This window comes from Eschrichtius robustus, chromosome 18, assembly GCF_028021215.1.
Source record: "Eschrichtius robustus isolate mEscRob2 chromosome 18, mEscRob2.pri, whole genome shotgun sequence".
NCBI classification, from domain to species: domain Eukaryota; kingdom Metazoa; phylum Chordata; class Mammalia; order Artiodactyla; family Eschrichtiidae; genus Eschrichtius; species Eschrichtius robustus.
Genome location: NC_090841.1, coordinates 9542120 through 9568522, shown reverse-complemented (window position 1 = coordinate 9568522; position 26403 = coordinate 9542120). Strand labels below are relative to the sequence as shown.

The 26403-nt window shown below is 41.2% G+C and overlaps 1 protein-coding gene, 1 non-coding gene and 1 pseudogene across 4 annotated transcripts; all 3 read left to right on the top strand.

The window, feature by feature from the left end:
* Positions 1 to 1881: 1881 nt before the first annotated feature.
* On the top strand, positions 1882 to 25854 carry N4BP2L1 (NEDD4 binding protein 2 like 1). Of its 3 annotated transcripts, none has more exons than XM_068526439.1 (5): positions 1882 to 2249; positions 20784 to 20911; positions 21221 to 21309; positions 23331 to 23399; positions 24396 to 25854. In XM_068526439.1, the coding sequence occupies exons 1-5, from the start codon at positions 2074 to 2076 to the stop codon at positions 24450 to 24452; spliced, it is 519 nt and encodes a 172-aa protein (XP_068382540.1). In that variant the 5' UTR covers positions 1882 to 2073; the 3' UTR covers positions 24453 to 25854. The 3 variants fall into 3 exon arrangements, with proteins under 3 accessions (XP_068382540.1, XP_068382539.1, XP_068382541.1); XM_068526438.1 differs by lacking the exon at positions 23331 to 23399 and adding an exon at positions 23205 to 23281; XM_068526440.1 differs by lacking the exon at positions 21221 to 21309.
* LOC137751778 (transmembrane protein 186 pseudogene) lies at positions 9999 to 11424 on the top strand (annotated as a pseudogene).
* On the top strand, positions 12532 to 12663 carry LOC137752314 (small nucleolar RNA SNORA16B/SNORA16A family). Its single transcript, XR_011071157.1, has one exon. It is a non-coding gene; the product is annotated as a small nucleolar RNA SNORA16B/SNORA16A family (small nucleolar RNA).
* Positions 25855 to 26403: the final 549 nt, after the last annotated feature.

Sequence of the window (26403 nt, the reverse complement as noted above, 5' to 3'; positions counted from 1 at the left end):
CTGAGCCCCCTCTTCAGCCGTCTGCTCTATTTTCTATCTTCTTCTCACAGGGGAAGGATTTCCAAAGCTCTGTCTCCGGCTCAGACCTCTCTTCTAATAGCACATTCACATTTTCCAGCATCTACTTCATCGCTTCAGCTGCCACAGGCACTGCAGACTCAGTGTGCCGAAACTTCTAGCCCCCAAAGCTGTGTGTCTTCCTGCTGCCCTCTCCCACGCTGTCTGGGACAACCTCTATAGAAGGAAATAGAAATGGACAGAAGTCTCATGCAGCACTGTCCAAAAGAAATATGTCAGCCACATATGTAATTTAGACTTCTCTACTAGCCACGTTAAAAAAGCAAAAAGAAACATGAAATTAGTTTTAATAATAATTAACCCAATACACAGCATGTTATCACTTCAACACATCAATATAAAAATTATTGAGATATTTTACATTCTTTTTTTTCATACTGAAGCTTTGAAATTCAGTGTATTTTAATCTCAGTTTGGACCTGCTGTTGTTTGGACCAGTATTTCAAGTGCTCAATAGCCACATGTGGTTATTGGCTCCTATGTTAGAGAGTGCAAGTCTAGAATGAAAAAGGTAGTATTTGAGGTTGGGCAAAAACGGTCTTGTAATAAGTATTGTAGATACATGGAAGTGTGATAGGCTACATACATTATAAGCATCAGTATTTTTATGATTCATGTATATTCTCTATTCCTTATGGTTTCCCCCTAATATTTAGAGAAGCTTTTGAAATTTCAGTGTTTCTCAGAAGTGCTAAGAATCCTTCCTCCAATGCTGGGAAGGGATTTTTCAAGAGAGTAGCTCATCTCCCTCCCCTCCCCCCTCCGCAGAACCCCAAGAGGAAGGTGAAGTTGTCAGCACGGAGCCCCCCCCCCCCCCCCCCCGTACTTGGATAGTCCCTTCCGCTGAAGCTTATTGTGCAATCTCTGGGTTTTGTTTTAGAAGGAAATTGCTTTTCTTCAGAATTCCTTTTCAAAATTTTCATACCTTAGCTGCCAGAAACAAAATGTATTTACTTTACAATGGTTATTACAGCCAAAGCCACCATATATCCTGGATTGTTCCAGGATGGTGTTAATTTTTAATATTGTCTCTTTCAGTCCATGCATCTTGAATTTTAGTTCAGAAAATAGGATCTCTCTATCACACTCCTGAGTGTGAAACAGTGGAGAGTACTGTGGTGATCAACCAACTGGCGCTCACCAGTTCCTGGAACTTAGAACTTAATTCTGGATGCTTTTCTGTTGTTTCAGTAGACTGCTCCTTTCCCTGGGGAGCTGAAAGCTCCTAGGGAGGCTTTCCTGTGGCAACAGGGCATCAACCTGGGCAGTAGCCTGTCCTTCTCAGGAGGCCTAGTTTATACTACTGTTCATAAATCAATCTGAGTTTTAAGAGGTGCTTTTTTTTGAAGAAGAAGAGATTTCTAAAGTTATGTAGAGGCAACAAAGCTTTCTAAGAATATTTTTGGCAGGCTGATAAAGAAGGATTAAAAAAAAGGAAAAGATATAGGCCCTGGGAGAGTGGTGTTAGCCGTTGGGACACCAGCCAGATATTGGTGCTCACGAATTGGGGGAGACAATGGTCTTTACTGTTACTGTTCAAAATGCTGTTCACGGTCTCTTATCGTCAACTAAAATAATTTCACTTTCAAGGTCTAGGCCAGTGGATGGTGGGGTGGGGGAGGGCTTTTGCAGAAGGCCTGCCTTCCATGCGGGCGGCCCAAGGAAGTGTCCAGTGTCCCACCCGGTGGGCCTCTGCCCCCAGGGCGAAGGGCACCGGGAGGCGTGGGGGCGGGGCGGGGAGGCAGGGGGGGAGGGGGGCGGAGGTCGCGTTGCCCAGGCTTTCCCGGCTGTCAGTCTCCCAGCGTCCCCAGCTTTCCAGGTAGGGACGACCCCTCCCACGCAGCGCAGTTCGGGAGGGTGGGAAGGAGGGGCTGGGCTCCGAGCGCCCGCCCCTCCATCTATCACATGGCCGGAGAGCCACAAAAACAACAGCTTTGGCCAAGACCGTGACTTCAGGAAGGGGAACGCAGTATTCTCGCAGCCAGCCCCCACCCCATGGAGGAGAGTTTTCTTGAATCCTTTGGGAGGCTGAGCCTCCGGCAGCAGCAGCAGCCGCCTCGGCCGCCCGCCCCGCCGCCCCCGCGTGGGACACCTCCGCGCCGCCACAGCTTTCGGAAACACCTCTACCTCCTGCGAGGCCTCCCGGGCTCGGGGAAAACTACGCTGGCCAGGTAATGACGCGTCCGGGCGCCGCGCGGACCCGGCCGAGCGAGCCCCCTGCCCGGCCCCGGCCCGAGCCTGCCGGGGGGAAGCCGGGCCACCCGGTGCCGGCCGGGCCGCGGGCTCGAGACGCGGGTGGCCCGTCCCGTTGGTTTCCATGCTGCACCCTCGCAGGAGGACGGCTGTCGGCACTGCGCCTGGCGCGAGCCCCAGATGGCACCGGCCCCCGCGCGGCCCCTGCCCCAGCCGGGCGGGTAGCCTTCGCCCCCAGCCTCGCAGCGCGGGGTCGGCGGCCCGCGGGCAGTCTTCTTCAGGAAAGCCCGATGGCGACTGCAGAGGAAACCGCCGGGCCGCCCGCTGGTACGCAGGCACCCGCCACGGTGCGGCAACAGGCGTTTTAAACCTGAGCGGAGAAGCGGGGGCCCAGGGGCAGGGGCTGGGACCCGGGCGCGCGGCCGCGTAGAAAATCTGTCGGAGGGAGGCAGCCCTGCGTGTGCTTTGGCGGCTGCGAAGGCGCACAGGTGCCCGGGGGAGGGGGTTGCGCGGCCGCTGGAGGCCGTCATTGACACAGCTTCGCAACGGGAGCCCAAATTGGTTTACTCGCGAGGTGCGCCAGCGGCCCCCGTATCGGGTCAGCGCGAATTGCACGGCCTCGTTGCTGCGGCCACGTTGCTAGGCCCGCCGCTCCAGCCTCAGCTCCCTCCACTCTGTCCTGCGCCTGATGTTCCTGCAGCGCTGAACTGTTTCTCTCCTTGCCTTTGCTGGCGCTGGCCCGCCTGCCTGGTTTGCCTGCCCGGCTTGCCCTCTACCGCCCTCTCTCCTACTGATTCCACCAGCCCTTTACGACTCAGGCTTATTATCCTCTCCCTCTGGGCTCCACCGCTTCCTGTTTACACCTCTGTGGCTGCGCTTGGTTTTGCACATGGTTTTGTTTATCCTTGTGTAAGTTTCTTGAAGGTAGGGGCCGTATCTTACCCTGCAAAGCACAGTGTCTCGCAGTAGCATGTGTTCAATAGAAGTGGTCCCTTGCCCTCAAAGAGCTTTCCATCTCACCAGAGAGGTAAGGCTAGCTGTAGAACCATGGGACTGACCATAGAACTGTGGAACCAAAGAAGAAGAATCAAGGTGGTAGCACACATTGAGAAGCGGATTTGAATGGTACACAAAGACCGTGGGAGGAGGGTCTGGGTCCTTTAGGGTCAGGGAACTGTGACAGCCCTGGTGTTGTGCTGCCAGTTTTAGTTAGGATTCCTGGTTGATTTGTGGAGTAGAAGCCTTTAGCAAAACAATATTGCTACATTTTCACAGATTCAAGAGATGGGCAACTTCCAAAGGGCCATTGGTACCCTTTTCTAAGAAACACGCACATTTCAATAGGCCTTTTCTCTGTCTGGTAGAGAATGGGGGAGCCTGCCTAGAACCCAGCAGAACGTGGTTATTTTATGATACAGTCATGGTGGGTGCATCTGTTACCAACAAGGTATCTTCTGAAATCAAATCCCGATCAGTTTTACTTTGGCTTTGCTGATCTGTGGCCTATCACACACTGTGTCCGAGAAGGCAGTAAACATCTTTAGCCAGATTTTGTTTATAACTAAAGAAGGGAAGTAATATGGTGAGTGGAAGGTGCACAGAACGGAACAGCAGAAGCCGTGGGTTTTGGACCTCACTTTCCTCATCTCTAAAGTGAGTGGATTGGCCTGGGTAGTCTTTAAGGTCCCTTCTGGCTCTAACATTCTACACTTTTAGGATTTTAATTCCTGGTTGACATTTGGCTAAGCGGAAGACACCGGATGAGAGTCCAGCTTATTAAAGAACATCTCTCTAGGGACGACTGGCGTGAGCACTGCCCTGGGAGTCTGAAGATTGTGCCTTTAGATCCTCTTCATCACAAAATAGTTGGTGACTTTGGGCAGTCACCTGCCTTTTCTTTTTACTTTCCTTTACATGTGAATACTGAGAAGGAATTAGATGATTTACTGAAGATCTTTCTAGCTCTTAATTTCTAGTTGTCAGACTTAAAAATGTTTTGTTAATAATTGCTAGGTAAGGAGCTCTGACCTTTGAGTCAATTTATGGCTTCTTTTTTTTTTTTTTTTTTTCCTTTGCCTGTGCCCCACGGCTTGTGGGATCTTAGTTCCCCGACCAGGGATTGAATCCGCACCCCCTGCCCTGGAAGTGCAGAGTCTTAACCACTGGACTGCCAGGGAGGTCCAAGCTCTGCCACTGATTAGCTATGATCTCAACTCCTCTGCACCTCAGTTTCCTTCCCTTTTAAATAGGGCTATCTGCTCTGTCTACTTCAGAGGACTCTTGTGAGGATTAAATGTGTATGAGAGAACTTGTTAAACTTTAAAGTGCTGTATAAATTTTAAGAGGCATTAGTTACTGCCGAAGATGTTGATCAGCAGAGATAATCTTCAAGGTGTTCTTAGGGAGAAGTCTGGCTCTGAAGTGAAGGAGGCAGCTGGGAGTTGACATTGTGAGTTCTCTTGATAGGCTGGGCATTGGCAGTTCTGAGAGCACAGGACTTTGGCCCTGCTTTGGGGTGGGTTGTGCATTTACATGGAAATCAGGAAAGTAGGCAAGGACAGTCCACAGCTCAGCGAGGAGAGAGGTCTGCAGGGAGGATGCAAGGTGTAGTGGATGTGACAGGCTATGTGCCTCAAGGAGCTGCCTTCCTCACTTTTTTGTTGGGGGGTCAGGTTGGGGAGAGAAGGAGAATGGCAAATTGTTAAAAAATACATGTGTAAGAAAATAGTAAAACTGTAAGCCTATCTTATGTATTGTTGGATTCTGGGAAATTCATATTTTCATTATTCTATGTATTTTCCAAATTTTCTATAATGAACATGTATTTCTTAGATCAGAAAAATAAAACTTTTTTTTCTTTAAAACTTGGAGATCGTTTTTACAAATGCGGGTTCAGCTTTTTTCTGCTTAACTTTTGTTTCTCATTTGATCAAAGAATTAAAAATGTTTTTGAAATTAGGATATATCTGGTCTTCCAAATCAATGTTAGATTTCTATGCTTTTCACCTATATGTTTTCATAGTTTGCAGGGACTGGAATGTGGAAACCATCTATTTAAATTCTTTGGACAGGTTAAAAAAAAAACAGTTGGAGTTGTATCTGGTTTAAAGTTTTTAAGTACATCAGAGTACTAAAAATTTAGCTTGTCCCTTATATGTGTTTTGTCACCTCTGTTTCATTTAAAAAGCATTTCAAAAATAGGTTTTTACCATTGACCTGTAAGTCCTGCTTCCAGGAATTCATCCTAAGACAATAACTGGACAAGTGCATGAGGATAGAGGGATGTTCAGCAGAGTTTTTGATGTGATAGAAAAAAATATGAAAAACAAAAAATGTGAGCCAACTTAAGTGTACAAAAATAGAGGATTGGCTTATAAGTCATGAGTCATTAGTGAGAACATAGATGTACATTTGACTACAAATAAATACACAAAAATCCCATTTTCTGTTCAAAGAAATGTGTAAAAAGATATTGTTCACAGTGTCAACGCAAGTTAGTGTGCCGAACGCACAGTGAGGCCAAACTGAAACGTCGGAGTTTGGAACAGAGAAAGGTTTATTGGAAGGCCATGCAAGGAAGAGGTGGCTCATGCCCTAAAAAGCCCTGAGCTTCCGGAAGGGCTTCGGCAATGCACTTTTAAAAGCCAGGTGGAGGGGGCGGGTCGCAGGGTATGTGATTAGCTTGTGCACGGTTCTCTGATTGGCTGATGGTGAGGTAGCAGGGTGGTATCACAGGGATTAACATTATCAGTCCTTAGGCTCCAGGAGGCCTGGAGCTGTGTGTTTATGGTCATCAAGTAGTTAACATCTTCCATTTGTTGGAGAGGGGAGTTTTTTACATCTGCAAGACAACTCAGGAAATGTGCGTCAAATACTATTATCTAGATACTTCAGAGAGGAGCCAAAGCAGAGGATATGGGGGAAGGCCTGTCCCGGGCATGCCCCCATGGGGTCCTGCTAGGTTACAATAGTTGTTGATTTTTAGGCAGTGGGATGGAATATAGACTTTTGCCCCTGAGTTATTTTCTCATTTTTTCCACAACAAATACATATTACTTGTTAACTTTTTAAAGGTGAAAATAACTTTTTAAGTTAGCTGCAAATAGTTTTATTCAGTAACTTGGCTCGATAGACCTAGGTTGTGTGATGGAGCATTTATTTATTAAATAACCAAGTAAATATGTCATTTTCTATATAAAAAGGCTTTCCTAGGTTTATTCTCGATTGGACATACTAGGAAGCTTTTTTAATCTGTAAGGAGACTGATTTTAATTATTTGGTGCTATTAATTAATTTAATATTTTATTAATTTTTATTAATTAGCATATGAACTAGCATAGGGCACTTAATTGAACACTTCAGGTTCTTTTTCATTAAAATGAAGCTAATATTCCATTAGTAAGTTTATTGTGAGGATTTAAGGTACTGTGGTCAACAAGGATCCTATGATTATGAATGTGAAAGCACCGATGAATGTGTGGGCCATATAAATACCAACTATTGTTAATTTTTCACTAGTCAACAATAGTAGTATGTACTGAGTACTTAAAAGACTGTTAGCACTTGCTTAGTAAGGTATATACAAAATAAGGTTAAGAGAAGGAGCCTACACAAGACCAACAAATGGAAGACAATAACCAGTACACTGCTGTGGGTAAGTAAAGTCTCATGGGGAATAGCCTGTTCTTTGCTGGTGGTGTTCAAGGCCAGGGGAGTTGAGCATGGTTAGGAAGATAGGATAATTAGGGAAGAGCTAGTCTCCTCCATGTGGAGATGGTTCTTGAACTGGTCTTGAAGACCAGGAGGATGTGACTGAACAAAGGAAGAGGATTACCATCATGAATAAGGAGATGGAGATGGGAAAGAGCTGGATGTTCTAGGCTCATGAGGACCATGGTTTGACTGCAGTGGGTTGTTCATATTAGTGAGTGTGTTGGTTAGGTAAACCCAGGGTCAGATCATGGAGAATGTTAAAATCTGGATAAAGGAGTACAGGGTTGAGAGGAGAAACAGGATTCCAATCCTAAGACCCTTTCACTCTCAGCACGTGATCCAGAACTATTTCTTTTTCCACAGCTGAACTGATAAACTCACTTGGATCTGCACCTGTTCTATCCTCTGACTTCAGTGAAAACATCTTTGAACGTCTGTTTACCTCTGTGCTTTCTTCTGTGCGTGTGTGGACATTTTAACTGCTTTTAAGTGTCCAATTAATTGGTATTAATTACATGATGTGCGACCGTCACCACTATCTTTTTAAAAAATATTTTATCACCACAAACAAACTCTGTACCCATTAAGCAATAACTCCTCATCCTCCCGCCCTCCCCTCAGCCCCTGGTAACCTCTGATCTACTTTCTGTCTCCATGTATTTGCCTACTCTAGATACCTCATATAAGTGGAATCATACAGTATTTGTCCTTTCGTGTCTGGCTTATTTCACTTAGCTTAATGTTTTCAGGCTTCATCCATGTTGTAGCATGTGTCAGAACCTCATTACTTCGTGGCTGAATAGCATTCCCTCGCATGGATATACCACTAAATTGTCCTTTTGAAATGAAATGAAATGAAATGGCAATAGTATAGTCTTTTTTTTTTTTCTTAATGACGTTATTTGAAGAATTAAAAGTTGTCAACCTTAAGTCAGTCCCCGGAATTTTTTTGAATCTTTACGTATCAAAGCAAAGTCTGGGGACCACACTCTAGGACATATGTCCTTTGCAATGTGCTAGTTTGTTTTGGCACCATCAAAAATGGTTTGTAACATGGATTTGGAAGGTTCAAAGGATGTTCACTGACAGCTGTCTTTTCTCCTCATTCTTATCTCTGGACGACATGGAATTTTCCATCAAAAGAAATACCTTTTCATTATTTCTTGGCATTACAGCTTTCCAAGGAGGTGAAAGGATGCTTTCCTGATGTGATGCAATGATGGGACAGAGATGGGGACAAAGGTATACTTCACAAACAAACACAATTTTAAAGAAAATACGGGAAACAGTGAGAAGAGGGGATTAGTTAACTAAGTAGTGAGTAATTAGACCCCAAAGTGTACTCACTCCACAGTGCTCTAAGCCAGCAGGCCTGGACCATGGTGTTTTTAATTATGAGGCTAGGGCTCTCATAAATAAAAGCAAGGTCAAAATAGGAAGTTGGCAGTATTCCAAGTCTGTGTATATGAAAATAGAGTATCAGGCAGGTGACATCTCAGAGCTTTAGCCACTTAGGTCTACTCGGAGAAGCTACTTTTTATATTTTTAGTAATTTTCCTAAGGTGGGTCCTGAATCTCTTCTCCCCATCGCTGAGAATCCTTGCAGTGCCTCTCTTTGGAGGCTGGGATGAGTGAGTACTATATGTGCTTCCTATGTTCACAGAGAGTAAGAACACACTGTGCAGTGTGTGTTCGCAATCACTTACTAGAAAGGTAACACAGCAGAATCCCCACCACCCACAGTCCTGGAGCTGTCGGGGTAGTGGAAGAAAACCCTGCTGAATTGGGCAATATAGTGTCGCAGATGTGGTTATGATTGGAGAAGCAGTAAGAATAGAGGAAGAAATGAAAGGGGAAGGATGTTCTCATAGGAAGATCTCAGGAAATGAACAAGAAGTTCCCACAGAGTTCATCTAGTCCAAGCTCAAGACACTAAACTCTGAGAAGTTATATACCTTTTTTAAGTATAGTTGATTTACAATGTTGTGTAATTTCTGTGCAGCAAAGTGACTCAGTTATACATATATATATACACACACACATATATATATATTCTTTTTCATATTCTTTTCCATTATGGTTTGTCACAGAATATTGAATATGGTTGCCTGTGCTATACAGTATACCCTTTTTGTTTATGCATCCTATATATAATAGTTTGCCTCTGCTAATCCTAAACTCCCATTCCTTCCCTCCCCTCCGCCCCCTCCCCTTTGGCAACCACACGTCTGTTCTCTATATCTGTGAGTCTGGTTTTGTTTTGTAGATACGTTGATTTGTATTGTATTTTAGATTCCACATATAAGTGATATCACTTGGTATTGGTCTTTTTCTTTCTGACTTACTTTGCTTAGTATGATAATCTCTAGTTGTATCCATATTGCTGCAAATGACATTATTTCAAGAAGTTGTATATCTTGATCAAGTTCATAGCAATGAATTCTCCTTATTTCTAATCAGAGCTTTTTCTTCTGCACCAAAGGAAGAGGCTAGTGGGAGTAAGGTGGTAAAAGTATAATGAGGTTGGTTTCGATCTACTGTTCATGAAAAAACAGGTAAAGGCCCTATTAAGCGGGCTTAGTTTACCTGGATTTCAACTGTCAGGGTAAGGAAGCCACATGTTATTATTTGTCAGTATTGGTGATATGTTTCTTCTAATACAAAAAAAAATTACCAAGGAATTAATCTTATTTATTTATTTATTTATTTTATTTTCGGCTGCATTTTGAGTCTCTGTTGCTGCACGTGGGCTTTCTCTAGTTGTGGTGAGCTGGGGCTACTCTTCATTGCAGTGCGTGGGCTTCTCATTGCGGTGGCTTCTCTTGTTGTGGAGCATGGGCTCTAGGCACACGGGCTTCAGTAGTTGTGGCTGGCGGGCTCTAGAGCGCAGGCTCAGTAGTTGTGGCGCGTGGGCTTAGTTGCTCTGTGGCATGTGGGATCTTCCCGGACCAGGGCTCAAACCCGTGTCCCCTGCATTAGCAGGCGGATTCTCAACCAGTGCGCCACCAGGGAAGCCCCAATTTTCTTTATTAATGTGGTACCATTGAGGGCCATGGGAAGAGATGAGATTTGGATTTCTAAATAAGTATTCATATTTATCCTGACTATGATGTGTTGGGGAGAGATAGCCAACACTGACCTCCCAGAGTTATCTCATGTTTCTTCCTCATTCGCTCACATGACAGGATATTTATAACATAACCCAACTTAGTGCCCTGGTTCCTTCTTGGCATTTTGACGAGCTCTTCTCTATATAATGGCAACCGTTCTAGGCCCATTCGGACTCTAGAGGAACCCAATATGAAATTATTATCATTCCAAGTTACCTAAAGATAGCTAGGCACTTCCGGCATCAGGCGTTGAAGTCATGGCTGCCTTCCTCCGAGCTGTGCTGCGGTCGCCAGGGCCAGCTGCATGGGGAAGGGCTCTCCACGAACTGTGGTGCTGCAGTGGGCAGGATCCTAGGAGGCGGGTGGGAAGCAGGCCACCAGCCTCCAAGGAGAAACCACCCGGCACAGAGACAGAGACATTTCAGATGGTGTACCGGTTTGATGCCATCAGGGTTTTCGGGTACTTGTCTCGGCTGAAGGTGGCACAGACGGCCCTGACGGTGGTGGCCTTGCCGCCTGGCCTCTACTGGTACTCCCAGGGCCTCATGACCTTCAACTCCCTGTGCCTGGCGGGCAGGATCACTGGCTTTGCCCTGGCCATGTTGTGCTGGATGAGCCATTTCTTCCGGAGGCTGGTGGGCATCCTGTACGTGAACGAGTCGGGCACCATGCTGCGGGTGGCCCACCTGACCTTCTGGGGCCGGCGACAGGAGACATACTGCCCTGTGGCCGACGTGATCCCCATGACGGAAAGCCAGGATCGGCCTCAGGAGCTGTTTGTGCAGATCCAGCAGTACAATGGGAAACAGACCTTCTACCTCACCCTGCGCTACGGACGCATCCTGGACCGAGAGCGTTTCACACAGGTGTTTGGGATGCTGGACAAGCTCAAGTGAACGGGCAGGAGCCAGGCCTCCTGCAGGAAGCCTGAGGGTGTGGGCGGGGCTGAAGGAGGGGGTCGGGCAGCTGGAGACTTTGCTGGGGCCCCTGGGAACTTGTCTTTTGGGATGAGGAAATTCATGAGGTAGAAGTGAGTAACTGGGTTTAGAAAGAGGCCCTGAGTGCAGATTCTTAACTGCACTTGTGTGTGACATTCAGATAATGGCCAGAAGTTTCTGTTAAGAGCCAGTTCTTGGAGGAAGAGATGCTAAGCTCTCTCGAACAGTTTACACTGCTGTGAAATCAAAGACAGAGAGGTGGGGGGCGGGAGCCAGAAGACTTGGGTCTGTCCGTTTCCAAATCCCTGTCCTGGGGCAGGTTATCAAGTCTCTCAGAACCTTGGTTTTCACATCTTTTTTTTTTTTTTTTTTTTAACATGTTTGTTGGCGTGTAGTTGCTTTACAGTGGTGTGTTGGTTTCTGCTTTATAACAAAGTGAATCAGCTATAAAAAAAAGAAAATAGCTAGGCTCTATGAGATTGAGGAAATAGTACGATAAGAGGAAAACTAGTCTCACCTCTGATTGTTCCTTCATAACGCTCTCCGTCGCATTGCAGGCATGGCTTGGGGAGAAGGCTATCTGTTTTGATCAAGGTAAGAGCCTGGGAAAGGGTACGGCAGTAATGGAGACAGAAAAGAAAGCCCAAATTTACTGAGTATTGACTGTATGCAGGCACTATATATGCTAGCTTACTGGATCTTTACAATAATCCTAACATGGAGTGTTTTTATGTTATAGATGAGGACGTTAGGATCAGAGAATCATGCATTTGTTTCTGAGATTCAGGATTTCATAATGCACAAAGTGGTCTTACCTTACCAGTGATGTTCATGGACAAAAACACCTACATCCACTTTTGACGATTAAGGAGTCCTGTTGAAGTATTGTTTAACTAGGATATTTCAGTGTTCTTTACCCATACTTTCTAAGGTTATGATGAAGAAAAGAGTCTGAAAGGGGCCTTCTCTGCCATCCAGAAAGGCCCTCTGCATGGTAGCACCTCTCCAACCTTCTTTGCCCCTTACTTTGACTTTCTTTTCTTTCTTGAACTTAGCACCACTTGGCATATACATACTTATTATCTATTTCTTTTATGAGAAGGTAAGCTTCATGAGATGTGATGCAAGCTCCATGAGATCAGGAGCTTTATTCTGTTCAGTCCCTAAAAGAAGGCCTGGCACATAGTAGCGCTGAATATTTGATGGATGTGTTAATGCCAGAAACTTCCTAAGAGTTGGTAGCTCAGAATCAGCATGGGTCTTGAGTAAACAACAAAACCAAAAAGGAGATTATTCACATAAAGAGAAATGTAAAAGAATGCATGAGCTGTTGAAAATAGACAAGAGGGGGAAAAAAAAAGAAAAAGAAAAAAAACTTCTCTTAATTCCGTTCATAAGAAACCCATTCCTATGTTTTACATGTGAAAATGTTTCATGTGCCATCTCCTTCATGAAACATGACAATGTTTCATGTGCCAAATCCTAAAGAGGGATTTAAAAATAAGTATCAAAGATACAGCTGTTTTCCCATTTAAACAGCAGTCAAAAAAGAGCCCAAAGTGACAGTTTTCCTGTCTGGCCACTATTCTGTTGTCTGTATCTGATTTATGACATTTTGGGAAAACACAGCTAAAAACAAGTTAGTGCTGAGGTGGGTGTGACTCTGATTCCTTCTCTTCTTCAGAGCATGGCTGAGTTGAAAACATAAAACATAGAGGAAACCTGTGGCATTGCTGGATTCTCTGGAAGGGTGCTGTTCACATTCAAGATAATGAAAGGAATTTCTCCTAGAAACTGCAGTGGAGCCACACTGGCACATGAGGGCTGTTAGTCTGGTTTTGTATCTCATAAACATGCCCTACTTTGGAGGTGTGAGGAGTGAGGGCAAGAGTGAGCAGTAGGGCAGCCTGGGAACTCGTCACTGGAGTCCCCTTAGCCACTGTGGCTTGGCGGTATCCATGGTGCTGGTGATGGCTGAGCTCCATCTCTCCAAGGGCAGGGCTCAGCCGTGCCATGGTGGTTGGCAGCACCAAGAAGGGCAGGCCACACCGGGCTTCAGGGGAGACTGGCCCAAGATGTTTACAGCCATGTCTCCCTCCCCATTCTCCTCAGGTTGTTGGGTCACTGAATCTGTTTCCTGCCTCCCAGCTTAAAGTCCTTGAGGAGAATTCCAATAACATCTAGAGGAAGTGCTGGAATCTAAGAATTCTCTCTCCCAGTCCTCTTTGGGGGTAAATCTGAGGTTTGGGTAAAATTCTCAACATGTAAAGATGAGTAAATAGAAATTCTCCTCACACAGTTTGGGACCCTATACAAAGTTTACATAATTAAGACAACAGAGCCTAACATTCAAGAAACATTCATACAGTTATCAAATATTTATTGATTATCTCTCATGTACCTGACATTCTTCTAGATGCTTAGAATAGAGCAGTGAACAAAAGAAACAAAAACCCCTGCCTTCATGGAACATATATTCTATCAGAGAGAAATTTTTTTTTCTGAAGGAAAGAAGGAAATTTTAAATAACATCTGCTCTGCTCTGTTCTTTCAAAAAACAAACAAAAAGGATTCCATAGCTATCCCACTTGGAGTATATAACCTCAGGAGACATTCTGCATATGCACAAGGAGATTGGCACAGTGATGTTCACGAAAAGTTGTTCACGGTAGAGAAAATTGCAAACAACCTCAATGTCACTAGAGAAAAGGATAAATGTGGTTTGTTTATTTTATAGCACTCTATCACAGTGGTTTAGTGTATAGCTCTGAGGCCAGAAGCCTGGGTTTTAATCCAGCTGTACCAGTCACTGGTCTTTTTTTTTTTCCCCGCCAGCTTTATTGAGGTGTAATTAACACATTGTGTAAGTTTAAGGTGTACAATATGTTGATTTGATACATTTCTATATTGAAAAATGGTTACCACCGGACTTACCTGGTGGCCAGTGGTTAAGAATCCGCCTGCCAATACAGGGGACACGGGTTCGAGCCCTGGTCTGGGAAGATCCCACACGCCGCGGAGCAACTAAGCCCGTGCGCCACAGCTACTGAGCCAGCGCTCTAGAGCCTGCAAGCCATAACTACTGAGCCCGTGTGCCGCAACTACTGAGCCTGCGTTCTAGAGCCCGCGAGGCACAACTACGGAAGCCCGCGCACCTAGAGCCCGTGCTCCGCAATAAGAGAAGCCACCGCAATGAGAAGCCTGCGCACTGCAATGAAGAGTAGCCCCCGTTCGCAGCAACTAGAGAAAGCCTGCGCACAGCAATGAAGACCCAACACAGCCAAAAATAAATGAATAAATTAATTTAAAAAAAAAAAAAAGAAAGAAAAATGGTTACCACTGTTGTTAGCCAACGCCTCCACTGTGCCACATAATTACCATTCCTTTTTTGTGATGAGAATATTTAAGATCTACTCTTTTAGCTACTTTCAAGTGTATAATAACAGTATTAACTATAACCACCATGCTGTGCATTAGATCCCCAGAATTTATTCATCTGATAATTGGAAGTTTGTACTCTTTGACCAATATTTCTCCATTTCCCACACCTTCAGCCCCTGGTAACCACCACTATACTCTCTTTCTATGAGTTCAACTTTTTTAGATTCCACATATAAGTGAGATCATACAATATTTGTCTTTCTCTGATTTATTTCACAACATAATGCCGTTAAGGTTCATCCATGTTGTCACAAATGGCAGGATTTCCTTCTTTCTCATGGCAGAATAATATTCCGTTGTATATATTTACCACATTTATCCATTTGTCCATTGACAGACACTTAGGTTGTTTTCATATCTTGGCTATTGTGAATACTGGTTCAGTGAACATGGGAGTGCAGATGACTCTTCAAGATCCTGTTTTCATTTCCTTTGGGTATATAACTAAAAGTGGGATTACTGGATTTTATGGTAGTTCTATTTTTAATTTTTTGAGAAACCTCCATTCTGTTTTCCACAGTGGCTGCACTAATTTACATTCCTTCCAACTGTGCACAAGGGTTTCCTTTTCTCCACGTCCTCATCAGCACTTCTAATCTCTTGTCTTCCTGATGATAGCCATTCTAACAGGTGTAAGGTGGTAGCTCATTGTGGTTTTGATTTGTGTTTCCCTGATGATTAGTGATGTTGAGCATCTTTTTATGTACCTGTTTGCCATTTGTATGTCTTCTTTGGAAAAATGTCTATTCAGATCCTCTGCCCATTTTTTAATTGGATTGTTTGTTTTTTGCTAATGAGTTATATGAGTTATTTATATATTTTGGATATTAATCCCTTATCAGATATATGATTTGGAAATATTTTCTTCCGTTTGGTAGATTGCCTTTTTATTTTGTTGATTGTTTCTTTTGCTGTGTAGAAGCTTTTCAGTTTGATGTAGTCGTATTAATTTTTGCTTTTATTGCTTTTGCTTTTGGTGTAATATCCAAAAAATCATTGCCAAGACCAATGTCAAGATTTTCCCCTATGCTTTCTTCTAGGAGTTTTATGGTTCAGGTCTTATTTTTTTTTTTTACAATTTTTATTTATTTATTTATTTATGGCTGTGTTGGGTCCTCGTTTCTGTGCGAGGGCCCTCTCCAGCTGCGGCAAGCGGGGGCCACTCTTCATCGCGGTGCGCGGGCCTGTCACCATCGCGGCCTCTCCCGTTGCGGAGCACAGGCTCCAGACGCGCAGGCTCAGCAATTGTGGCTCACGGGCCCAGCTGCTCCGCGGCATGTGGGGTCCTCCCAGACCAGGGCTCGAACCCGCGTCCCCCGCATCGGCAGGCAGACTCTCAACCACTGCGCCACCAGGGAAGCCTGCAGGTCTTAGGTTTAAGTCTTTACTCCATTTCAGGTTTTTGTGAGTGGTTTAAGATAGGGGTCCATTTTCATTCTGTCTTAACCACTGCCACATACTAAACTAAAATTTTAGATGGACTGGGGAGTAAAATGTAATAGAACATGGATGAATATTTACATAATCTTGGGTTGGGAAAGACTGTTGTAAATTTATTATCAAAGACAGAAAGTAGAAAATAAAAGATGGATACATGTGACTAAGAAAACTTCTAATAACTGAGACTTGTATGTTAGAGTTCATTATAAACAAAATTAAAAAGAAATTGATGTACTTAATAAGAATTTTACATATTTAAAAAGAAAGCCATAAACCTCCCAATAAGGAGGTTTTATCAGGACATGAAAATGCAGTTCACAAAAGAATATCTCTAAATGACCAGCACGCATAAGAAAAAGTATTTAAACTTGCTGGTAATCAAAGAAGTTGGGGACAAACTAAATACCTAACCCCACAGAGCATTGGTTAAGTAAATTATGGTACATCCATATGAATAACTATGTCATAATCATTAAAAATAATGGCACAGAGTCATATTTCGTGAGGTAGGAAATAATTGCTGTGGAAATAAGTTTGATGAAAATAAGTTGGTATTTTCTACATTATGTTTCTGTTTTTATGTAACAAAATATCAGATGAGAGAAAAAGAAAAGAGAAAGTCTGTCTCCTGGAAAAAGGATCAAAATATTAATAATTATTTTTAAGTGGGGGAATATAGGACTCTCTCCTATTTTGCAGTTTTCTCTTTCAAAATATTTTGCCTTGAATATGTTATTACTTTGCTAATAAGAAAGGAAAAGTAGTATTTTTAAGGTTGGTGTAGACAAAGACACAGGAGCCAGCTTGAAGGGGTACCTGCTGGTCAGATTTGGGGCCATTTGCTCATCATAAAGAATAATGATGGTAAGCATTATTAAAAGGGGACGGGGAAAGAGAGCTCTTCCTTACTAGACGATGCCGCCTAGTAAAGACAGAAGAAATTACATGGGATGATCAGTATTTGCAATTCCCAGTGTAATAACTGATTTGGCAGTGATCGGCAATGAATGTAAAGATCGTTGAGGGAAAGGTTGTTGGGTAACAGGATGTTACGTGGAGTCTCGTGTTTCACACCCCCCGCCCACCAACAGTACATAGTATTACAAGGGAAGCAATGCACCTTTACAGTGGCGAGATCTAGCTGACAGCACCTTTTAGCCAAGTGGTCAAACTTAGCACGATGGTACAAACGGTCATTATGTGCAATCAGAAGTACACAAACATCACCTCTGTACATTTAAAATGTTTAACCTGGATCTAATTATGAGGAAACAATCATGCAAACCCAGAATGTGGGGCAGTCTCAAGCCAACCGACTAGACTCTTCCAAAAGGGAAACCAAAGAAGACATGAGGACAGTTCTAGATTAAAAGACACCAAAGAGACATAATAACCAAATGCGGTACTTGAACCTATGAAAGATATTATTGGTACCATGAAGGAAATTTTAAAATTTTAAATTAAAAATATCTATTAACATTAGCTATTATAAATAGCTATAATATAAAATTACAATGTAAATTAATACACTTATAATTTATTTATAGTATATATAATATTTGTTATAATTTATAATTATAATAATGTAAATTAATGTTATTTTTAAGGTGTGATATAATTATGTAGGAGAATGTTCTTATTCATAGAAGATACTTGACAAAGCATTCAGGAACAAAGTATCATGATGTCTGCAATTTACTTTTAAATGGTACATCAAAAATACATGTGCAAGAGATGTAAAATAAATGAGGCAAAATGTTAACAACTGTAGGTGAAGGGTAAGGAGTGTTCATAGTATTATTCCTTCAACTCATTTCTATAGGTTTGAACCTTTTCTACATGTAAAAGGTTGGGGGGGAAAAGTTCAGGTGGCAGTAAAAAGGAGAGGGCAAGTATGGAATAAATGAGACAAGGGACATGGCATCCCAGTACAGTGTATGGACCTTGTTTAGCTCTTGATTCAAACAAACCAATTATAGTAATATGTTTATGAGAAAATCAGGGAAATCTGAACGCTGATGCAGTATTTGGTGAAATGAAGTATGAAGCAGATGGAACAAAACTGGCCATATGATGATAATTGTTAAAGCTGGACGATGGGTACGTGGGGAATGATTATATTATTCTGCCTACTTTTGCATGTTGGAAAATTTCCATAATAAAAAGTTAGGGGTACAACTCAAAATTACATACTAATGTTGGACTTTTTTTGTCAGCGAGTGGGGAGTAACTAATAGATATCTAAATATATTCCCATGGTTCTCTACTATTAAATAAAAGAATGATGTAAGTTGTGAAATCAAGATTAGAGCCTGAGTTTCTCTCATAGTAGTGCTTTCAAGTGAATTTGGGGGGAGCTGCGGAGGTGAAAATTATGTGGATGTAATTGTCTTTCTATTTTTTTCCCTTTTATTTTCATTCTCTCAATTTCCCTAATGCATGAGGCTCCTGACCACCATAAAGAAAGCTAGAGCTGGGGCATTATCCTCATCACTTCTGAAGCTGATGGAATGGTATTTATTGCTTCCACTTAAGTTTGAGACTCTCAAGATTGTCTATTTAATCAGTTTTTCATTTAGCTAGGACAGCTTTTATTGTCTTGCATATTCAAGATGTACCATGACTGCCAGTGCTAATTTAACATTCAGGTGAAGATAAAACAAGTTTTCGAAGGAATGATCATTCAGTAAGATCATGAAGACCGCTTTTTCTTCCTCTCCTGTCCCCACATTCCATTAGAGTTGTAAAGGTGAAAAACACTCATATTTTTGCCTTCCTGTTTGTTAGGAGGACCATGTAGGCTACAGTGGAAAACATGAGTAGATAAGGCTATGTCTATGAAAAGAAAAACTCAACTCTGAAAATGGCAAAACAAAACCTATAAGTGGCAGACTTAATAGGAAAACAAATGAAACCAGATTTAGAAGGGATATCAAAAAAAAAGTCCTGGAACTAATATCCAGAGTTGCTTAACGTAGTACACAAAAGATAAAGAAAATAAGTTACACAATATTATTTAAACTCTGAATGAAGCTTTCATGATTTAGACTAGATAATATTGATGAAAATAATTTAAAAACTGTAAAGCATTTACAAATATAAAATACACACACCTGAAAATGCAGTTAGTGTTGCCCTTAGATTTTCTTCTAAGGTGTCTTTATAATAATTGTTCTCATTGGAGGTTAAAGTTTGGATCTATGATTTGGGCTTTTCAGTTTGAGTGTCTTTAAAATCAAAAAGACATTTACAAGGAAACTATGCAAATTTGTTTCATCAGATCTTTATACTTTTCTTTCAGGTCAGTTTCTGTATCTGTGGTAGATTTAAAATGGCCACATTTTCTTCACCACCTCTCCCATTAGGTACACACTCCAGTGTACTTTACTATGATGGCATGTAAACAATCTTAGTTGGAAAACTTGACTTCATTTGTTTTTATTATTACTAAAATAACATACCTTACATTTGTAAAGTGCCTTACCTCTTGGAAAATGTTTTCCCATACCTCATCTCATTTGAGCCTTACCAGAAGCTCTGTTTAATAGGTAGTGATTATTATACAAGTTTTCAGTCAGGAAGACAGAAGCTTAGAGAGAGAGATCACATGACTGATTAGTGGAAGAGTCAAGAATTGAACCCAAGTGTTTCAACCATTTCAACCCAAGCGCTTCATTATCTGTGGTTTCAGTGCCTTGCGTTCTTTCCTGATTAAAGAGAATTCTTGATGGAGAAGAACAAACAGAGTTGAATGTTCTGTTTTCTCTTTACATTGCCTGCCCTTGTCACCCTCCAACATTTTTTTCCTCCAACTTTTAAATATCTTTTTATTCTGAGCATGGCCATTTTGTTATGTATTCTATTTGCCTGGTGAATTTGTTTGATGTTAGAATTATGCTGGTGAGCGCTGCAGGGAGAAGAGAAATAAACATACATTCATTGTGTCAGGTGCTGCGCGAGGCGCTTCCCCAAGTTATTAAGTCATCATCCTAACTTAGTGAGATAGGTGACATTATGCACAGTTTTTACAGATGAGGAAAAGAGGCTCAGAGATTTAGCCAGTTACCTACCTAGCATAATAGCCATCTTCTCCCCAGAAGAGTCTGAATAAGGATTTCAAGTGGGAACATCTTCTCTGTGAAGTTTATTTTGCGCAGAACTTAATACGGTTTTTTGGGTTTTTTTGCTTTAAAGGGGGAACTCCATGATGGTTTTTCTTTATTCTGTGATATTTTCATATCTAGAGAGAGTGATAGAGGTTTAGGAAGGCATGGGGAATGTTGGAATCTGCCTCTTTTCTTCTGCTGTGGCTTTAAAATTCGGTTTAGGTCACTGCTAAAATGTTACCTAATAGAGGTAGCACACACATCACATCACTTTAATCTACATTTCATACCTCAGCAAGAACCATTATCTCAGATGGGTCCTTATGGAGAACAGATCTCCAAGGCGAGGGGACCCAGGACAGGTGAGGGGATGCAGGAAGGGGCTGCAGCATGAGGGTGTGGGCAGTGGTGCATCACAGAGGAATGGCAGTAAGGGCTGTGCCCCACAAGGAATGACTCTTGTCACACCCGCAGCGTGGCCTCCAAGGTTCATCTGGAGTCACTCCTGGTTGCTGCAGAAGTCAGTGGTGGTGACCAGCACTTCCTAGTTTCAAGAGCTGGGCACCACACCCAGTCCCGTCAGCCCTCTCCTTCCCCCTACGAAAGTGATACCTTCTAGAGAGAATAAGCATCTCATGTTTTTGAGATTCAACAACTCAAACCTGGTGGTCTCATAAACTGCTAAATGTTGGAGACGGAAGGAAATGATTTATATTGTGAAAACGCATGGTCATAAAATAATCTCTTATTTCCCCACTTTCCAGACAATTGCAGCACGACTTTCCCAGGGCCCTGATTTTCAGCACGGATGATTTTTTCTTCAGGGAAGATGGTGCCTATGAGTTCAATCCTGACTTCCTGGAGGAAGCTCATGAATGGAACCAGAAAAGAGGTGACAAATTCCTTTCCACACCCCTGGGAAATCCTATTGTGCACATAGATTGTAGTTACTGCAAAATGAAAAAGCTTTATGGAAGGAGCTTAATCTAAAGCTCTGCCATTTTTTCCCCCAAACGGAATGCCAGAGTGTAACCTCCCTAGATTCCAGGAGAAAGAAAATTATTGACAGTGGGTTCTGAAGTAGGTGGTATTAAAGTTGTGTAATGAGCACATCCTGTAATAAAAATAACAAAATATGGAGTACGCTCACCCTTCTCTGATCGTTGCTTGTTGTTCACTGTTGTATAACATTGTGTTGCAGCAAGAAAAGCAATGAGGAATGGCATATCCCCCATTATTATTGATAATACCAACCTCCACGCCTGGGAAATGAAGCCCTATGCAGTCATGGTAGGAAGAAGTATCATTGTGAATTTTCAGTTATGGACATTCTGTGAGAAAGTTGAAACATTTGTTCTTTCTTCTTTTTCTGATCTTCCACGATCTCATATTCATTAATAGTTGTTCTCTCAGGGAGCAGGTAAAGAGGTTTTAGTGTTTCTCTGCTGTTCAGTGGCTGAAATTTACTGAGATGCTAATACCACCTCAGGGTGCATTTTTAAAATAGTCCTTGGTCTGAATTCTTGACAGCGTTTCTGTCTTGATTGTTTTCCTAAGGGAAGGCAAACATAGGAGCATCCGCTGAAACCTGCCAAGAAATGTTGGACTAGATGGTGCTACCAGCGGAGTTGTAGATGTTGTTCGTAGCACACTCCTGTCTTTGCCACGCTGGGGACTTCAGTACTATGTAGTGCTGCTGCATGGAAGTTCTCGGGCAATGAAATTCTTAGTTTAAAAACAGATTAACACTGTAACCCTATTAAGATATTAGAATACAAGTGTAAATACACATATAAAGGTAACAGCTCAGCTGTCTACTGTCAGAACAACGGATGAATAAAGCAATATGCACATTTTTCTTTATTTTTGAAATATGTCTGATCTGTTTTAAGACATATTTCATCTTTTGTGCTAATAAGTTTTCATTCCTTACTGAGTGCAGAAAGTAGAAAAGATCCAGAAACATACAGGGGCAGGATGAAGACAGCTGAGTATTCTCCCTACTTGGCTAATTGTAAAGTGAATATCTCTATAACTGGGCTCATGGCAGTCTATTTTTAAGCCTCTTTTTACATTTTGGGCAAAGTAGCTTACATACAGGTGTGCTTTTCTCTAACTGTACTTTCATCAGTTTTATTTAGGCCCAGACTGTGGGACTTTGGTGAATGTAGGAAAAATTAGCATCAACTTTGTGGTTACTTCAGTTCACGGATCGAGCATCCACTTGGGAGAGAAATGAATAGGGACGTGAAGAGTCACGTTAATTAAGGCACAACTCAGAACCAAGAGTCGGGTTAACTGAGAGTGGCTTAAGGGAAGTCATTTTACTTTTTATTTTCTATTTTCTAATTTCTAGACATGCACAATCTTTTCCAGACATCCACAGCTATTAGTAAGACCCAGAAATTAAATATTTTCCACCTATGATATCTGATATCCTTACCAAATTAGAACTGTCCATCTAAAGAATGAAGAGGAAAGCTGCTTACTTAGTTCTTTTCATTCTGTATTTTATAACACAATAAAAAAAATAGTGATAATAGAAAGTTCAGTTTGAGATAAAAAAAGTAGTGGTCAAGTTATGAATGTAAACGATGTTTGATGTTTCTAATGGAAATGGGAATAATTTTCTAAACTCAAGGAAATGGGGCACAGTGAATTGAGCCAAACTATATTGCATAGCAGGGAGAGCTACTTTTGGAGGGAAGAATATGTAAAGGATGTGGAAACCACTTTTGTTTCCCAAGCTCTGTGCCTATGGCACTCTCACTTTCTAAACCAAGGTATGAGGAATAGCCCAAGGCATTTGACAGCAGTGAGTCTATGATAGTCACATAAGGGACTTTGAGAAGCCATTGGAGTTCATTCCTCATTCCTGTGGACAGGGCATTTAAAACTAGTTCAGCTATCTATTTTTTAAATGTTCAAAACAAAGAACCTTTGTAATTTTCCATCATGGTAAATAGAATTATTCACAGTTTATCATTGGGAACCATAATATAATCTGAGAGTGGCTAAGTATGGAAATGTACCAACTGTTTTTGTTAACATAAACTAAGGCATTGGATTACTGGTTAAACAAAAGGAATTTAGAAAAGATTTGTAGTAAATGTTAAATGGCGGCATAAACATTCCCAAACATACATACCATGTCTTCAACGTTTTATGTACTTTTGAAAAATCAGGCACTTGAAAATAACTATGAAGTTATATTCCGAGAACCTGACACTCGCTGGAAATTCAACGTTCAAGAGTTAGCAAGGTACTTCTTTGTTTTTCTAGTTCCTCATTATGTATCCTGCTATTTTCAGGTATTTCAGACCGAACAAAAGAATCTTTTCAGGCTGGAAATGGACATGGTAGTTTTCAGGCCAGAAATGGTAATTCTTGGAAATTGATAACTTTGGAATTATTAATGTGAAAGACTTTAGTTTGGGGTCAGTTTTCTAATATAATGCTAAATGCTAAATCTTGGCTTGGACTTGGTCCTTCAAAAGGACACATTTAACATTCTGCTAAAATGCTTCATTAATGAACATTTAAAAGCACTTTCCTCTGCATGGGATTGCACTTGTGAGTGATGTTTTTGCACTTAGGCTAAACAAAGATCTTTAGATGTTGAACAGTCTGTGGTTCATTTATGGTCTAGATGCTGCTTCTAGTTTGTAAAGCAGTAAATGTCCAAATAATACTAACTTGTTGACTGAATGCATGGGTTCTGATATTCACTATCTGTGCTATTTGATAATGTCAGTGATTTAAAGTAACCAGTGAGATCAGAATTTACTTTTTAGGAATAAGTCTAGTTCATCTTATGGTTATAAGCAGACAGTGTTTCCAAAGGGATCTGTGGACCACCCCCATCAGAATCACCTGAGTGGTTGTTAAAGTCCTAGTTCATGGACCCCATTCCATAGATGGAATCTCTGGTAATTACATTTCAAACTATATCCCCAATTGATTCTCATGCCCACTAGAATTGAAGAATATTGGTTTTGTAAGGATCTAGTATCTAGGACTGACATAATTGATTATAGATATATGCATGACAAATTGGCAAATACATAATAAAAAGATCTCACGGTGCTTTTTTATGTTTTGAAGCACAGAATTGAGATTTCCAGAAACAAAGCATTTTTGAAGCTTTAGCTCTTTGCTAGCCTCAGGGTAGTTTGGGAGTGTGCAGGGCAGCATGAAAAACATGAGTTGAGCCTGAAAGATAACTGCTTAACACGATGTTTTGCTTTTGTCAGAGTTCCATCCTGAGAATAGGGAGTGCATATCTATGTAATAATATAGGACTTGTAAAATATAAGTATATCATTTTGATATGCTGCCTTAACTAACCAGTTGCATTTTTTTTTTCCCCCACGCAGAAGAAACATTCATGGAGTCCCAAGAGAGAAAATACACCGAATGAAAGAACGGTATGAACATGATGTTACCTTTTACAGTGTGCTGCATGCCGAAAAACCAAGCAGAGCGAACAGAAACCAGGACAGGAACAATGCATCTCCTTCCGACGGTGCAGGGTACTGGAACCCCTACACAGAGTTCCCAAACCGGAGGGCGCATGGCGGCTTCACTAATGAGAGCTCCTTTAACAGAAGGGGTGGTTGTCACCATGGGTATTAGAGGTCTCTCTTACAGGCATTCAGAATTTTCCTAAATCAGTTTTTACTTCAATTTTTGGTATTTATTCTTCGTTCAGTTGTAGTCAGAGCTCTAATTCCAGTGTAAATAGTCAAACCTGAAAGTTTTTGAGCAGAAGTCATTACATTCCTCTTCAACAAGCATTTGTTAAAGTGATCCTATATGCATGGTCTGATGCTGAGAATTCTGCCGATTTGATTAAACAAAGTCCCTTTCTCTAGACAAAGAATTACTTTAAAACTGAAACCTGAGAACATACTGAAGAACATAATCAGCCACATAGGCTCATTAATGAACTAAAGTGTTTATAATATAAAGCTTCAGAACCACTTTCTCTGAAGCAATCTATTTTTTCAGGAAATTCATCTCCATCAGGAAAGTTGGAAAGGTTGGGGAGAAGTAGGAGGCAGGAAAAATTTTAGTGCCATTGCTACTTTGATCATCCATGTATCCAAAAATGTGAGATGTGTGGCTAAAATGATGATATTGATTTTCCTTTAAAATGAATATGCCAGAAAGTACACACCTAAGGGAATATTGTCCTTCAAAGCAGACACCTTGGGAAATTATTCCTTTATTTTAGCAATGTATCATTGTTAGAAGTGTCTGTTAAAATCTTTCTTAATAGCTATACAAGCTACTTAGGAAAATCAGTATCATTATTTAAAGTCATATCTTGTGTTTTAACTACCACTTTATTGAACAGGGTTAAACCTGAATAACTTTTGGCTGTTGAGCTAATAGTGTAAATAAAATAAGCCTGCCTTTATAAAACACTAATTTTTAAGAGGAATAATTAAGCAGTTTTTAAAATTATGCCTATAAACATGTGTCTAATCAGTTGGCAGCTCCAAAGTTTTGGGAGTACAAGGAATGAAGCATCCCAGGCTGTAGATTATATTGAGTTATGGAAAAGTCTTGCTCGCCTTAAGAGCAATCTCAGTGTTTTATGTGGTATTAAGATGAAGTTCTACCACAACTCTTATACTAATAGTGAATTTATGAATCCAAATTAAATCTTAAAAGGTTGGAATCAGATTAATTTGGTGTGAGACCACAGATAAGACCATGTAGGATGTATGCTTTATTTCTTGTTGGCCAACAGCTTCTTTCTAATGTTTTGTGAAGTATTATTTTAAGTGTTCTATATAATGGTGCTTTTATGGTTATTAAAAATTACATATGGTATTGCTTTATATGGATTTGTCATTGAATCTAATATTTTTTTTGGTTTAAGAATATAAAAAACTTAATTACAGAAATTCCACAGAATGCTACCATATTGAGAACCAATTTTTCTGTACTATAACCTTATTTACCAGTCTTCTTTAATGAATAGGAGACATAAAGGTAAAGACAAAAGCAACCTTATATTTTACTTATTGTTATTTGAGCTCTACACATTAGAAAGACTATATTACTTTCATATTCCATTATCTATATTCCATTATCTATCTAGTACATTGAAATCTAGTCAACATCTTGATGACTGTCAACAATGTAATTTTTTTCTTCATTAACATTTTAAAAATTGGTGTCTCCTTTTAGTAGCAAAGTTTGGCCAACAAAACTAAAATTTAGTAAATCTGAATGAATCTAAGGTATAGTTTTGGCTAAATTCTGTGTATCCAAGATCAACACATAATAATCTTCTAATAATAATGATAATCCACATAACAATACCCCTGTTTTCCAGGCCCAGGTGGTCCTGGGTATCCTAGTCAATGTGGT

What these genes read in the sequence shown, in the direction of transcription:
- N4BP2L1 (XM_068526438.1), top strand. Translation starts at nt 2,074, where the DNA reads ATGGAGGAGAGTTTTCTTGAATCCTTTGGGAGGCTGAGCCTCCGGCAG. An exon ending in TGAATGGAACCAGAAAAGAG is followed by an intron (nt 20,912 to 21,220) that starts GTGACAAATTCC and finishes ATTGTGTTGCAG; the next exon opens with CAAGAAAAGCAATGAGGAAT. An exon ending in TGAAGCCCTATGCAGTCATG is followed by an intron (nt 21,310 to 23,204) that starts GTAGGAAGAAGT and finishes TTGAAAAATCAG; the next exon opens with GCACTTGAAAATAACTATGA.